Source organism: Sardina pilchardus, chromosome 18, assembly GCF_963854185.1.
Source record: "Sardina pilchardus chromosome 18, fSarPil1.1, whole genome shotgun sequence".
In the NCBI taxonomy this organism is placed as follows: Eukaryota; Metazoa; Chordata; class Actinopteri; order Clupeiformes; family Clupeidae; genus Sardina; species Sardina pilchardus.
In genome coordinates, this window is record NC_085011.1 from 5534350 (window position 1) to 5549330 (window position 14981).

Sequence of the window (14981 nt, forward strand, 5' to 3'; positions counted from 1 at the left end):
AAGTCATCTGCTGACAGTGAAGTAGCTGATGGCGGTGGTGGAGGATTGAGAAGAGACTTGAACATAGCAAAAAGTTTTCTGCTGTCAGTGGCGTTCTCAATCTTACTCTGATAATATGTTCTTTTTGCAAGTGTGACAGTGGATGAAAAAGATGATAGCATAGACTGGTATTTACTAAGATCATTTCTATCTCCAGATTTACGCCATTTCCTTTCAGCAGCTCTAAGTTCCTTGCGTACTGAGCGTATACTGTTTGTCAGCCATGGATGGCGAGGTTTAGAACGAGTGGGTCTTGTGGAAAGAGGACATGCTGCATTCAGACAGGATGCCAGTGTAGAGCAAAGAGTGTCTGTAGCATCATTAACCTCAAGTGATGAGAATGAGCTTGGAATAGGTAGAGCAGAAGTTACTAATGTTGCAAAATGTTCACTTGAGAGGCTTCTGAGGTTCCGTCGGAATGACATCGTCGGAGCAGGAACTGTAGGGTTATCAAGGAGACGCACAGAGAATCTAATGAAGTAATGATCTGATACATGTAGAGGATTAACCCAAACGTTGTCTGCAGTACAGTTACGTAGCAGAATCATATCAAGATCCTTACCAGCCTTGTGAGTAGGAGGACTGTGAACACGTGTTATACTAAAGGAGGAGAGTAAGGACAGGAAGTCAACTGAAGAGGAGTTGTCCAGATGAATGTTAAAATCACCAAGGATCAACAGAGGGCACGTATCCATTGGAATAGCAGACAGTAGAATGTCCAACTCATTCACAAAGTTGCCAAGCTGTCCTGGAGGGCGATAAATAACCACCAAGTATAATTTGTATGGTTCAGTTATCATGATGGCATGATATTCAAATGAGCTGTGGTTTTGAGTCGATAGCAACTGAGTAAACCTCCAGTCATCAGAGATCAGAAAGCCTGCCCCGCCTCCTCTACCAGAGGAGCGACAGGTATGCGAAAAAGCATAATTGGTCGACAACGCTGCAGGTGTAGCAGTATTTTCTGGCCTAATCCATGTCTCTGTAAGCGCAACCAACTGAAGTGATAGCTGTGAGGCCAGAGCAGGAATGAAATTAGCTTTGTTCACTGCAGATTGGCAATTCCACAGCCCCATAGAAAAAGTAGGATATGAAGCTTGTTGCCTTACGGCATTAGAGCGCATATAAACTTGTTTATGTTGAATGCACATTATTACCAGTAGGATGGCAGATAACAAGACAAGGTGAGACAAGAGTGAACTTATCTGAGAGGTGCCTTGTGTCCTTGCTCGGTGGACTCGTCGCAGGTAGACTCAATTCGTCTTGACACGAGTAAGTCTTCACACGAGGACGGATTCACACGAGAGCTGACGCTTCCGCTGACGCTCCAGCACAAAAGCCACTTTAAATACTCCTAGTTGAATTAGCTGAAGACCACCCCCTCGAAAAACTCACAAGACCAAGGCCAGTCTCAGCGCAATTAAACAGACGGCCGTAATGCAAACAATATCGACTACCCACCCACTACTTAGGATCAACTTGTAACTATGACAACTACATAAACAATTCCCTTAACAACACGAAGCTCTCATGCAACTACTCAGATATAAACTTACAGTACGTAGTGCAGACGCAGCTCCAGAAAAACCACGAGTAGAGATTAGTAAAGCAAGGTCACGAGTCTACTTCGTCCAGCTACACTTAAAAATACCACCCCCGCGAAAAACTCACAAGACCAAGGCCAGTCTCAGCGCAATTAAACAGACGGCCGTAATGCAAACAATATCGACTACCCACCCACTACTTAGGATCAACTTGTAACTATGACAACTACATAAACAATTCCCTTAACAACACGAAGCTCTCATGCAACTACTCAGATATAAACTTACAGTACGTAGTGCAGACGCAGCTCCAGAAAAACCACGAGTAGAGATTAGTAAAGCAAGGTCACGAGTCTACTTCGTCCAGCTACACTTAAAAATACCACCCCCGCGAAAAACTCACAAGACCAAGGCCAGTCTCAGCGCAATTAAACAGACGGCCGTAATGCAAACAATATCGACTACCCACCCACTACTTAGGATCAACTTGTAACTATGACAACTACATAAACAATTCCCTTAACAACACGAAGCTCTCATGCAACTACTCAGATATAAACTTACAGTACGTAGTGCAGACGCAGCTCCAGAAAAACCACGAGTAGAGATTAGTAAAGCAAGGTCACGAGTCTACTTCGTCCAGCTACACTTAAAAATACCACCCCCGCGAAAAACTCACAAGACCAAGGCCAGTCTCAGCGCAATTAAACAGACGGCCGTAATGCAAACAATATCGACTACCCACCCACTACTTAGGATCAACTTGTAACTATGACAACTACATAAACAATTCCCTTAACAACACGAAGCTCTCATGCAACTACTCAGATATAAACTTACAGTACGTAGTGCAGACGCAGCTCCAGAAAAACCACGAGTAGAGATTAGTAAAGCAAGGTCACGAGTCTACTTCGTCCAGCTACACTTAAAAATACCACCCCCGCGAAAAACTCACAAGACCAAGGCCAGTCTCAGCGCAATTAAACAGACGGCCGTAATGCAAACAATATCGACTACCCACCCACTACTTAGGATCAACTTGTAACTATGACAACTACATAAACAATTCCCTTAACAACACGAAGCTCTCATGCAACTACTCAGATATAAACTTACAGTACGTAGTGCAGACGCAGCTCCAGAAAAACCACGAGTAGAGATTAGTAAAGCAAGGTCACGAGTCTACTTCGTCCAGCTACACTTAAAAATACCACCCCCGCGAAAAACTCACAAGACCAAGGCCAGTCTCAGCGCAATTAAACAGACGGCCGTAATGCAAACAATATCGACTACCCACCCACTACTTAGGATCAACTTGTAACTATGACAACTACATAAACAATTCCCTTAACAACACGAAGCTCTCATGCAACTACTCAGATATAAACTTACAGTACGTAGTGCAGACGCAGCTCCAGAAAAACCACGAGTAGAGATTAGTAAAGCAAGGTCACGAGTCTACTTCGTCCAGCTACACTTAAAAATACCACCCCCGCGAAAAACTCACAAGACCAAGGCCAGTCTCAGCGCAATTAAACAGACGGCCGTAATGCAAACAATATCGACTACCCACCCACTACTTAGGATCAACTTGTAACTATGACAACTACATAAACAATTCCCTTAACAACACGAAGCTCTCATGCAACTACTCAGATATAAACTTACAGTACGTAGTGCAGACGCAGCTCCAGAAAAACCACGAGTAGAGATTAGTAAAGCAAGGTCACGAGTCTACTTCGTCCAGCTACACTTAAAAATACCACCCCCGCGAAAAACTCACAAGACCAAGGCCAGTCTCAGCGCAATTAAACAGACGGCCGTAATGCAAACAATATCGACTACCCACCCACTACTTAGGATCAACTTGTAACTATGACAACTACATAAACAATTCCCTTAACAACACGAAGCTCTCATGCAACTACTCAGATATAAACTTACAGTACGTAGTGCAGACGCAGCTCCAGAAAAACCACGAGTAGAGATTAGTAAAGCAAGGTCACGAGTCTACTTCGTCCAGCTACACTTAAAAATACCACCCCCGCGAAAAACTCACAAGACCAAGGCCAGTCTCAGCGCAATTAAACAGACGGCCGTAATGCAAACAATATCGACTACCCACCCACTACTTAGGATCAACTTGTAACTATGACAACTACATAAACAATTCCCTTAACAACACGAAGCTCTCATGCAACTACTCAGATATAAACTTACAGTACGTAGTGCAGACGCAGCTCCAGAAAAACCACGAGTAGAGATTAGTAAAGCAAGGTCACGAGTCTACTTCGTCCAGCTACACTTAAAAATACCACCCCCGCGAAAAACTCACAAGACCAAGGCCAGTCTCAGCGCAATTAAACAGACGGCCGTAATGCAAACAATATCGACTACCCACCCACTACTTAGGATCAACTTGTAACTATGACAACTACATAAACAATTCCCTTAACAACACGAAGCTCTCATGCAACTACTCAGATATAAACTTACAGTACGTAGTGCAGTCGCAGCTCCAGAAAAACCACGAGTAGAGATTAGTAAAGCAAGGTCACGAGTCTACTTCGTCCAGCTACACTTAAAAAAAAAATATATAGAATAATAATAATAAAATATATATATATTAATACATACATTTTATAGATAGGTATATTATTTTATTCCAAAAAAGTAAAGACTACTGTCACTACTCTGTGAACACCCCTTTAACCCTTAGATGCATAAGTGGGGTCAAAAATGACCCCAGAGGTTGTTTTCTTGCAGTAGGGTCATTCCACCTCAATTCAACAAATGCCTTCTGCTTGACCATCTCAGATTTCCTTCAAAATTTTACCACCTGAAGAGTAACCATTTAAACTGACTTAGCCAAAATATTAGATTGGTATACCTAATACATCCAGAGAAAAACGTTTTTGAACATGGTACCCCCCTTCTGATTTTTGGCACATTGGCGCCCTCATCTAAATCTGCAGCAACGTTCAGATGTCATTATCTCAAAAAGTGTTCAAGCTAAAGACTTCAAATTTTCTGGGAATAATGATTGCTACCTATAGATTCCACATATTCATTTGTAGGCCGTATGTATTGATACTGACTGTGTTTCAATCTTGTGAAATCAGAAGAAAAATGGCAGATTTTTTTTCAACCCCCACATTGGGTGCTCCATTACACAATTTGTAAACAAAATGTTTGACAAATGGTTATGTCTCTCTACAGAAGTGTTTAAGCTGTCTTTGAAAAAGTAATTAAGAGGTGTCTATATTGCTTTTTTGTTGGAAGTATTGTAACACAAAACTGAAAAATAATCAATTTGGATGATATTGTATCTCCCCATTACAGAGGTATGACACGCTATACCAATGAATTGAACACATCTCCAGAAAGAGTATGAAATGGGCTTTCAGACTGTGAAATTTCAAGATGGTATTATGGCTGCAGTTATTAAAAAACATTTTTTTAAATATTGGTCTATTACAACAATTAGCGTTGCTTTTTTGTGCTATTATTTAATGATTTCATATCCTTGTCTTATTCCTGAGTATCAGATGTTTATGTCTCATACTGTTAAACATTTATATTTTCATTTACTTGCTGAGTGATGAACTAATAAAATATTTCCTGTATTTCCGAAATAAACTGCTGCTGTCACTATTTAATGCCACTAGATGTCACTGTTCATGGATATCAGCAATGTGTTGTTATAGTAGACCAATATTTCAAAAATAACATTTCAATAACCATAGCCATAATACCATCTTGAAATTTCACAGTCTGAAAGCCCATTCCATACTCTTTCTGGAGATGTGTTCAATTCATTGGTATAGCTTGTCATACCTCTGTAATGGGGAGATACAATATTATCCAAATTGATTGTTTTTCAGTTTTGTGTTACAATACTTCCAACAAAAAGCAATATAGACACCTCTTCATTACTTTTTCAAAGACAGCTTAAACACTTCTGTAGAGAGACATAACCATTTGCCAAACATTTTGTTTACAAATGGTGTAATGGGGCACCCAATGTGGGGGTGTGAAAGAAATCTGCCATTTTTCTTCTGATTTCACAAGATTGAAACACAGTCAGTGTCAACACATACGACTTACGAATGAATATGTGGAATCTATAGGTAGCAATAATTATTCACAGAAAATTTGAAGTCTTTAGCTTGAACGCTGTTTGAGATAATGACATCTGAACTTTGCTGCAGATTTAGATGAGGGCGCCAATGTGCCAAAAATCAGAAGGGGGGTACCATGTTCAAAAATGTTTTTCTCTGGATGTATTAGGTATACCGATCTAATATTTTGGCTAAGTTAGTTTAAATGGTTACTCTTTAGATGGTAAAAGTTTGAAGCAAATCTGAGATGGTCAAGCAGAAATTTTCTCTAAAATCCGTTGAATTGAGGTGGAATGACCCAGTATCTTCTTCATTTTAATTTTTTTTCATTTAACCTTCTATGTATTCCTCAAATAGGTTGTCTTTGACATGAGGCCATTTGGATTTGTGTCTAACTGTTATATTTTTAAAGTAATTTAATGTTTTGTATCAGTACCACCGATCCGCATAGGTGGGGTCAAAAATGACCCCAAGCATTTTCTATGGAATTTCAAAAGTTAACCCTAGGATCTTTTGATTTTTATCAACTGTGGCAGTCAGGTATACATTTACTGTTGATTATCACATCTCATGTCAGCAGTTTCACCATCCTGAAGGCTATTTTTACACAACAACATAAATCTAAGTATCATCATATAATGTGGCGGCCAAGCATTCATAGCGACGTCGCTTTTTGATCCTTCGATGTCCGCTCTTCCTATAATTGTGAAGCAGAATTCACCAAGCGATATTTACAGAGGGATTTGTTGATATAGCGTTCTTGGCCTGATTTGTATGACTTTTTATGCCTAAAAATAGGGCAAAAATCAATTTTTTTTAAGCCAATTGGCAGTACCTTCTGATTTACTGGATAACAAAAGAAGATATTCATAATCACCTCTGTAAATGTTTTTTTATTTGATGTATTAACACTACAAAAAAAATATTTTCAACCTGGCTTTTTCCAATGGTCAGATTCTTTGCATCAAAACATATATGCAAATTAGCGCATATTTAATTAGGCATTACCTAATTAGCATATTTAAACATAAATACAGAAAACTTGCAATACGTTTTTTTCTCCTATTTATGTGAGTATTCAACTGGTAAAGTTTCATGAAGATATCTCTAAGTTAAACATTTTACCCTATTCACCTATGTTGAGATAATTTTAGGATGTTTACCTTTTTTGCCTATCTAAAAGCTGTTTTGTAATAAAATGTTAATAAAAAGTGATGCATCAATATGTCCAACATGAAATAAAAACATTTTAGACAAATATATAATAAAAATCATCATCTTTAACCAAAATGAGAGACATTATTTGAGTTTACAGCAAAAAACGCATGCATTCTAATTGGGGTCATTTTTGACCCCACTCATGGAAGAGTGTAGGTATTGGTAGCCTATGCATATAAAGGTTAAGAAAAGAGCAAAATGGTTCAGTCCACACAAAGTTTGCAATCTGCTTGCTGCTTGCGGTGACTTGGTGATGTTTTTTACCTCGATGGTGCGGTGGCCGAGAAGGGCCAAACGCCCTCAGTTAGAGAAAGCAGAAAGCAAAGACATTACTTTTCTTTGTTTATGTATGTTTATGTCTTTGTCTAACGACGGTGTTGTTTATCTCTCGTCATCCTCCTGTGTGCCTGCCTCTCCATGGCGCTGTCACGGTGAGGGTGTGTCCAGAAACCACTGTTAAGACATTTGTGGAGAAAGAGAACCCCTGTGTCATTTGAATATTACGCACTATAATCACATCCCAATGGAGCAGTAGCACTCCTACAAGAATGACGACGTCAGGTTAAGAATGCTGTTTATTGACTTTATTTACAGTAAGCATTCAACACCATCATCCCCTCCAAACAGATCACCGGTTATTGCTCTGTCAATCTTGTACAACAGACATGATGGCAAAATTGTAATGTCTACCTTTTTAGCAACAACGTTTTTGTTAGGAATGAACCGGGAACAATAAAACCCCTTTTTTTTTTTATTTAAATGTCAGAAAAAAATCACATCGATCCATACTGAAAGCTAATATTTGACTCTGAACAGCTCTGGTTCGAGCATATTTGCTGCACAACAAGTCCACACCAAGCTTCCCGACCAAAAATGTTAAATGTTGTTCTCCATTATTCGTGCAGCCAATGGTAGATCAAGCAGGACACAGATTTCATCACATCTTCATCATGTCTCCCAGATTTGACAATTGACTCAAGTCTTTGAAAAGACTTCTCTTTGTTGTCAGAGCTTACAGGGACCTGCACTGCTTTTATGTACATGTCTATTGCCTTAGAGGTCATTTTTCTCTCCCAGTTAAGATAGCCACCATATTCAAAGTACAGGAGTTGCTTCTCCACATCACTGAGATGTTCTTGATCTAAAAGGCTTTGGAAGATGTGATCTGCAGCTTTAGTATTGCCTACTTTTGCATGCATTACTGCAAGTCTGCAACTGCCCTTAACAGAATGCGGAGTGTTCACCTCCTCATAAAGGGCTATGGCCCTCATTGCCAAAGCTGTTCTCTCCTCAGTTTTCTTCCAAACCAAAAAGACCTTCCGTCTCAAGCTGTTAGCGAGGTGCCTCTTTGCTCTGGTTGAATCTGGAAATAATTCCAACATTTTCTCCGCAACCCTTATGGCTTTGCCATATTCATTGAAGTGAATCATGAGTAGATACAGGACATTGTTGAGACCATCAAGACACTTAGAGGCAATGAGTCTTTCCACCAGTTTGTTTGCTTCTACTCGAGCCCCCTCTTTCTCCCCACTGTTGGGAAGTGAATTAATCATATACATTGCTGCTATACATATGTCCTTTCCATACATCTGTTTTGCAACCCTGAGCTTTGTTACGATTTTACTTTGCAATTCTGGGGTGACTTCTGATCTTGTGTAACCCTTTTCCATGGCAAGAGCAAGGCCTTTGTGGAAGAGTCTTTTCTGGGGATTACCTACCAAGGCCATTTTGAAGCACTCTATTGCTTGTTTTTTGTGGCTTCTCTCAAACTTCAACAGACTCCAACCTTTCTGTGCACTAAACTCTGGATGAACTAGGGAACCAGATGGGACAGGTAGCGCTTCCTGAAGTCGAGTCACTTCTTCCAGATAAGATTGGCTCTCTGCTAGCTCACCCCTCAAGTAGTGCACCCAGGCGAGGTTTGCCTGGTTCACCAGCAGGAGGCAGTCTTTCTCTTCTTCCCCCTGCTCTCTGATCATCTTCTCTGCTTTCCTCAGGCAGGTCAAGGCCTCGTCACTGGAGCCCTGAACATGAAGGACGTATCCAAGAAGGTTGCGCAACTGGCCCATCCAGGTGCATCCAGTGTGAAGGCGATCCTGGAGATCTTGGTGGAGTTTCTCAAGCCTAGATCGGCTACAGTCTAACTGCCAGTTGAAATGGCACGCCAAGTTTTCCAAATGACCTTGCAGATCAAAGGCACTGAGGGAAGATAAAGAACTTAATTTTCAGCAAATGTGATATTATGAATGTTTGGAGTAAAATTTGCAAATTATCTACATAAAAGGTAAGCAAAACCTGACAGAAAAAAAAAAAAAAAAAACGATACACAACAGTTGTAACTAAAGTGTGATTTCATAATATGAAAGCATTTATTACTTCTCAAGATTTTAACCACATAATGCATTGCCTAGATTTTAACTACATAATGCCAATTTGGACAGCGATGGCTCCCCATGTTTTCCAAATTACCTTGCTGATGAAAGAGAAGAGGAGGTACAGAAGTTCCTTTTTGAATAAGTGTAGATTATTAATGTTATCATGGTCTTTTTCATGGTTGGAATTAATGAAGGATTTTGAAGCATATGCATCGATAGGCCTACCTGCTGATATTGTTTGTGATTTCATATTGTGAAAGATTTCTTACATTTTCAGATTGCCTGTTAAGTTTATCTATACCATATTATGTGCTAATACACATGCAGTTAGCACATACGAAGGGTGTATTCCCGCTCACTGTTGCAAGTGATTGATCTTGAGTGCAACCACAAGGCATGGTAGTGCAAATGTACTTTTCTGGTAGAATGTCCCATTTGCGGGGTAAACAAGCTAACTGATCCACACACACACACACACACACACACACACACACACACACACACACACACACACACACACACACACACACACAATGACCCTTATGTTTAAGTTCAAAGACCCGGGGGGTACCCCTTAAGGCATTATTTACAAAGATCATAGAACTTATGCCATGTTGACAAAGGTAGGAGAGTTTCTGTCCGTGGTGGCTCCAGATGTCTCTTCTAAGGGCCAATCCTATTACCGTAATTTCCCACCTATTAGCCGCGGCTTATACATTGATTTTGCAAAATTTCTTCAACTATGAGGTCAATACAGGGGGGCAGTTAATATGGTGTTAATATGGTTTTGTTTCTTTTAACTTGCATAAAACACTGTCCTGCGGTTTATACACAATGCGGCTTATATGCGGGAAATTACTGTATGGGAATTCAGACTTTATGCCATGCTGACAAAGGTAGAAAAGTTTCTGCCCATTGTAGCTCCTGCCATGTCTCTTTCTATTTCTATACAAGGTATGTATCATGTTTTAGGGCCACACCCATACAAGGACATCACAATGGAATAAAGTAATAGGTCAATAGAATGTTTGCCCTGATGATAAGATAAAGAAATGTATGTTCTTATTTAATGGTTATTGGATTTGGCAGATGCCTTCGTCTCAGTTTGTTCTCAGTGGCTCTTCTACCTGGTGCCACTTCTTGGTAAAACGAAACTGAACAAACACAAAGCTATGATGGGCATGTACACTATGCATCTAAAATATGTTTGTGTCGTGCATTCTAGGTATCCACCCCATGACTCAAAATAGAAACTAAATGACAATTCCTGACATAATCCATTAAAATATACAGGGCTGTGTGATTATGTATGTTCAATACATGCAGTTATATAAATCCACACTCAGATAGATAAATAGTTTATTTCTTCAATTATGAGTTTGGGCAGTAAGTTATATAAAATGTAAGAAATAAAATATAATAAATATAAATGTAATTTGACAGTTATATTGCAACTGTCTGGTGAAATGTTTTCTATGTATTAAGCAGAAATTACATTTTTATAAAATATTTCACCACCTTTTAACATCTTTGGCTTTACTGATGACCACTCTGGCAGCTTACTATATATGCTCTTTGATTAATTAGATGTACCCAAATGGGGAAAGTGGAACAGGGGACAGGTGTCCTGGACTTGTCTCCTAGGACCAGCCAGAGAGACAGTACTATGAGAGAGACAGTGCTTGGGAAAACTTGGATTTAATGGTCTACTGGCCTATAGATGTGGTGGGCCACTGGGATTTGTTGGCCATGTAATTCCTGATTGCCAATACGAGTGGAGAGGAGCAGAGTACACCGTCAGATATCATCAACTCACTCCAGTAGATGTACAGACACAAGGCATACAGACTACAACACAGGATGTAATGTTACAGTGACAAAACAGCAGGTCACTGGATTATAAATCTAATGATTTTTCTGTATGAATTTTAAGCATATTTTCAGTGTATAAGGATAGTAATGATGGTATTTTCAGTCAGGTTTGCATATTTTTTTATCCATATTTATTTATAGTCTCAAGAGGAGATATCTAAATATTAAATCATTACAACTATGGGAGAAGATCAGGAGCAATCAGGTCAATTCAATCTTTGACAGAAAGTCTCGGATTTCATTGCATCTTTGATGGGTGCAACGATTAACAATTGTCCTGAGAATTTGAATGCTCTTCTCCCTCTCCCGAGATTGTTTAGGGATTTCTGCAGCCTTTTTGTGGTAATCAATGGATTCAGAGAATGATATTTTACAACATTTAAGATGTTGTCCATACCTGTTGTATAACAACTGTCGAGCTCCAAGCTCCATTTTGTCTGTCTTACTGAGAAGATCCATATAGATTTCATCTGCTCTCTTCACATTTCCAGATTTGGCATATATTCCTGCAAGGTCTATTTTCCCTCTAAGATAGTGTGGGTAAAGCCTGGTGACCTCTTCATAGATATCTATGCCTCTTCTCATCAGCGCACTTAGATCCGAGCTGTTTTGCATATCAAAAATCTTCCATTTATAACAAAGAGCAAGCTGCTTTTTGGCCTCTCTTTCAAAGGGATGTTTCTGCACTATCTCCTCACCAACTTGTAAGGCTGAATCCAGTGAATCGTGGAGTCGTAAGAAGTGAAGAATGACTCCAAGGCCATCAAGATCTGGATTCAGCTGCTGAGCTAGCTCATGAACCTCTCTCACAGTCTCCTCTGTCTTTTTCCCAACATCCGCCAATGCATTCCAGTACATAGCTAACATACGCAGGTTATCTGGATCTTTAGTCTTTGCAATTTTAATTTGCTCAATGATTTCTCCTCTCAACTCTTCATTCCCTTCATTAAAATAAACTTTATACTTGGCTAAAGCAAGGCCTACGTGCCACTCTTTCCTATCTGTCTCTCCTCTCAGAGCCATTTCAAAGTTAGCTACAGCTAGTTTCTGAAAATCATGCTCAAACTTCACCAGAGTCCAGCCTTTCTCCCCATAAACCTCTGGATGCAGTTCACATCCTGGAGGAGCAGGGAATTCCTCCTGGAGCCGGGTCACTTCCTCCAGATAAGACTGGCACTCTGGCAGCTCCCCCAAGTGGTAGTGCACCCAGGCCAGGTTAGCCTGGTTGACCAGCAGACGTGGTCCTCTCCCCTCCGGTTCTTGCTCTTTGAGCACCACCTCAGCCTGTCGCAGGTGTAGCAGTGCCTCCTCTGCAGAGTCTTGGATGTGGTAGACGACGTAACCCAGCAGGTTATACAGATGGCCCTCCCAAGTACAGCCATGTCGACTGCGGTCCTCCAGACGCTCCTGCTGCCGGTGAAGAATGCTAACGTTGCAACTAAGGTTCCAGGTGAAGTGGCACTCAACACTGTCCAGCTGTCTCTGCAGATCAGTCTGTATTGAGCTACAGAGTGAGAAAGAAAAGGAGTGAGTGAGAGAGAGAGAGAGAGAGAGAGAAAGAGATAGGGCAAGAGATGATAGATAGACAGAGAGAGAAGGAGGGGCGGGGGACAGTGGAAAGACAGTGGAAGTATGTAGATAGAGAGAGAGGGGGGTGAGAGATAGAGTGACAGGTAGAGGGACAGATCAGCATTTATTATATAGAGAAAGGGTGGGGGGTTGCATATGAATAAAATGTCTAGGTATATGAAACTGATTCATTCTGTGAAAACCCAATTTGATCAAGTTATTTCAATGAAATTGATCACATTTTTAAAGCATTTATGTAGTTTCAGCGTAATTGTGTTATACAGGCGGTACAGAAAGTAGGCATTCAGATCTACTTAGTATAGGAACATCAATGTTAAAGCACAACTTTGAATATTTTGTGCCACAGTATTAAGAAGCATTCATTGAAGTTGGAAACATGTGCTATGGAATCACTGATACTTTGTGCATACATTCAAATGTGCTATCAAAATATACTGTTTGCAAGATTGTAAAAAAAACGTTTGCATTTAATACAGCTGAAAATGCTCCCTTTTGTATAAAGATGATTAAAGTTAAGACAAAGCATTACTCTAGAGATCATAAAAACTTAAAGATCATATACTTACGCCATGTTGAGAAAGTAGGAGAGTTTCTGGTCTGTAGTAGTTCTCTCTGGTGTCTCTTCCAAGCTGTGCCAGGTGTATAGAATATGGGACCTTTATAATGTAGGGTGTTTTTGTCATTGCAAGGGAAACACCCAGTGCTTAATTTGAGCCGGAACAAGCCGGAACAAGATCCGGAACCTCCGACGTTGGATCCGGCAGCTATTCAAGGCTTAATTTGAGATCCGGGACCTGGCCTTACTTTCCTTCTCAAACTATGTTGAAATCGCATCTTTCACAGCCCAATTTTAAAATTTTCCCGGGGGAAAAACCCCCGGACCCCCGAGAAATGGAAGGGTCAGCCGAGGTATAGCCCCTTACCTTTAGAACACCTATAGCGACGCGCCTGGTGCTGTCGCATTTGTAGAACATTAGAATTTGTGGTTGCAAAGGACAGGCTATGAAACGTCTTGCCCTCAACCGTACACCGCGCTAATGACGTAGGCTATTTAGCAGTCAAAATCCAAAACATGTATAGCAGGGAGAAATCGTTGGACATTCTTCATTATTTTGTTATTCAGCACCCTTGGTCAAAAAGAGGTTTCCGCGCGCCTGGTTCGTTCGGACCTTTCGGCCGCGGTCAACACTGTCCCCATCTCAAGTGCATGAGCGGGGTTTTTCGCAGATTAACTTGATTTGCGCAGCAAATAGAGCATCTCTTTCCCCCTCTACCATCTCCTCAAAACTCTCTATTGGCCTTGTCGGCCCACTGCTTAAGCTACCCGGTTCAATCCCATTCCCTACGTGAAATCATGGATTGCCAAAGGACATATCTGCACGGGATCTGAGGAGTGGGGAAATAGAGGCAGGCAGGCAGGTGTCTATCTATGGATACTGTATGGGCTGTTTTGGACAAATAAGATATATGTGTAAGTAAAATGAAGTCTTAATTATTCTCTGCTGGTACTCTCAATATATTGTGTTGCGTTAACGTGTGTTTGGAGAGTTAATGGGCGAACTTTGAGTGAGTAGGCCTATTGTGTGCTTGTTTGGAGTTCATCCTTTTACTCTGAGCGTTGTCCGTTGTGGTTAAAATAACCTTGGCTAGCTTACTTTCTTGCAGTGTTGGCGAAATAAAGCCTTAAATATGCGAATCTGCACTCTGTCTCCGCACTCGGTAACTGGTTTAATTGTAGGCTAGTGCACACAGAATCCTTGTGCGTCGTCGTCCCGCGTAGGCTACCCTTTATTTATTTAGTTATTTATTTATTAATTTATTAATTTATTTATTTTTGAGTCGCCGGATCCACCCATCATCTGCGTTCCGGCACCTCCCACTTTACAAATTAAGCACTGGAAACACCCATAAAGGGAAATCTGAATTCGTGCCATGATGCCGAAGGAAGGAGAGTTTCTGTTTGTGATTGTTTTACCCAATCTCTCTTTCAGATTATTTTTGGCTCTAGGGGTACGTGTAATTCAAGATAAATATAACGTAAGGTGTTAAACTCAAATTTTCATTTTATAAAAGCATCAAACCAACAACTAATACAGACACATATTTTATCATAAATCAATCAATTTATAAAGAATAAAAATAAAAAAAAACCTCAAATGAAACAGACATTGATGTTGAATTGTATATTCGTGGAGGGTGCTGTGGCACAGCTGGCTATACCA

General features: G+C 40.4%; 1 protein-coding gene across 1 annotated transcript; it reads right to left on the reverse strand.

Annotated features, from left to right (window-relative positions):
- Window positions 1-1240: 1240 nt before the first annotated feature.
- On the reverse strand, window positions 1241-13375 carry LOC134064409 (interferon-induced protein with tetratricopeptide repeats 5-like). Its single transcript, XM_062520326.1, has 4 exons — window positions 13326-13375; window positions 11980-12673; window positions 8817-8946; window positions 1241-1317 (listed from the first exon to the last, which is right to left on the reverse strand). Exons 1-4 carry the CDS (start codon window positions 13328-13330, stop codon window positions 1241-1243), a joined length of 906 nt encoding a protein of 301 aa, XP_062376310.1. The 5' UTR covers window positions 13331-13375.
- Window positions 13376-14981: the final 1606 nt, after the last annotated feature.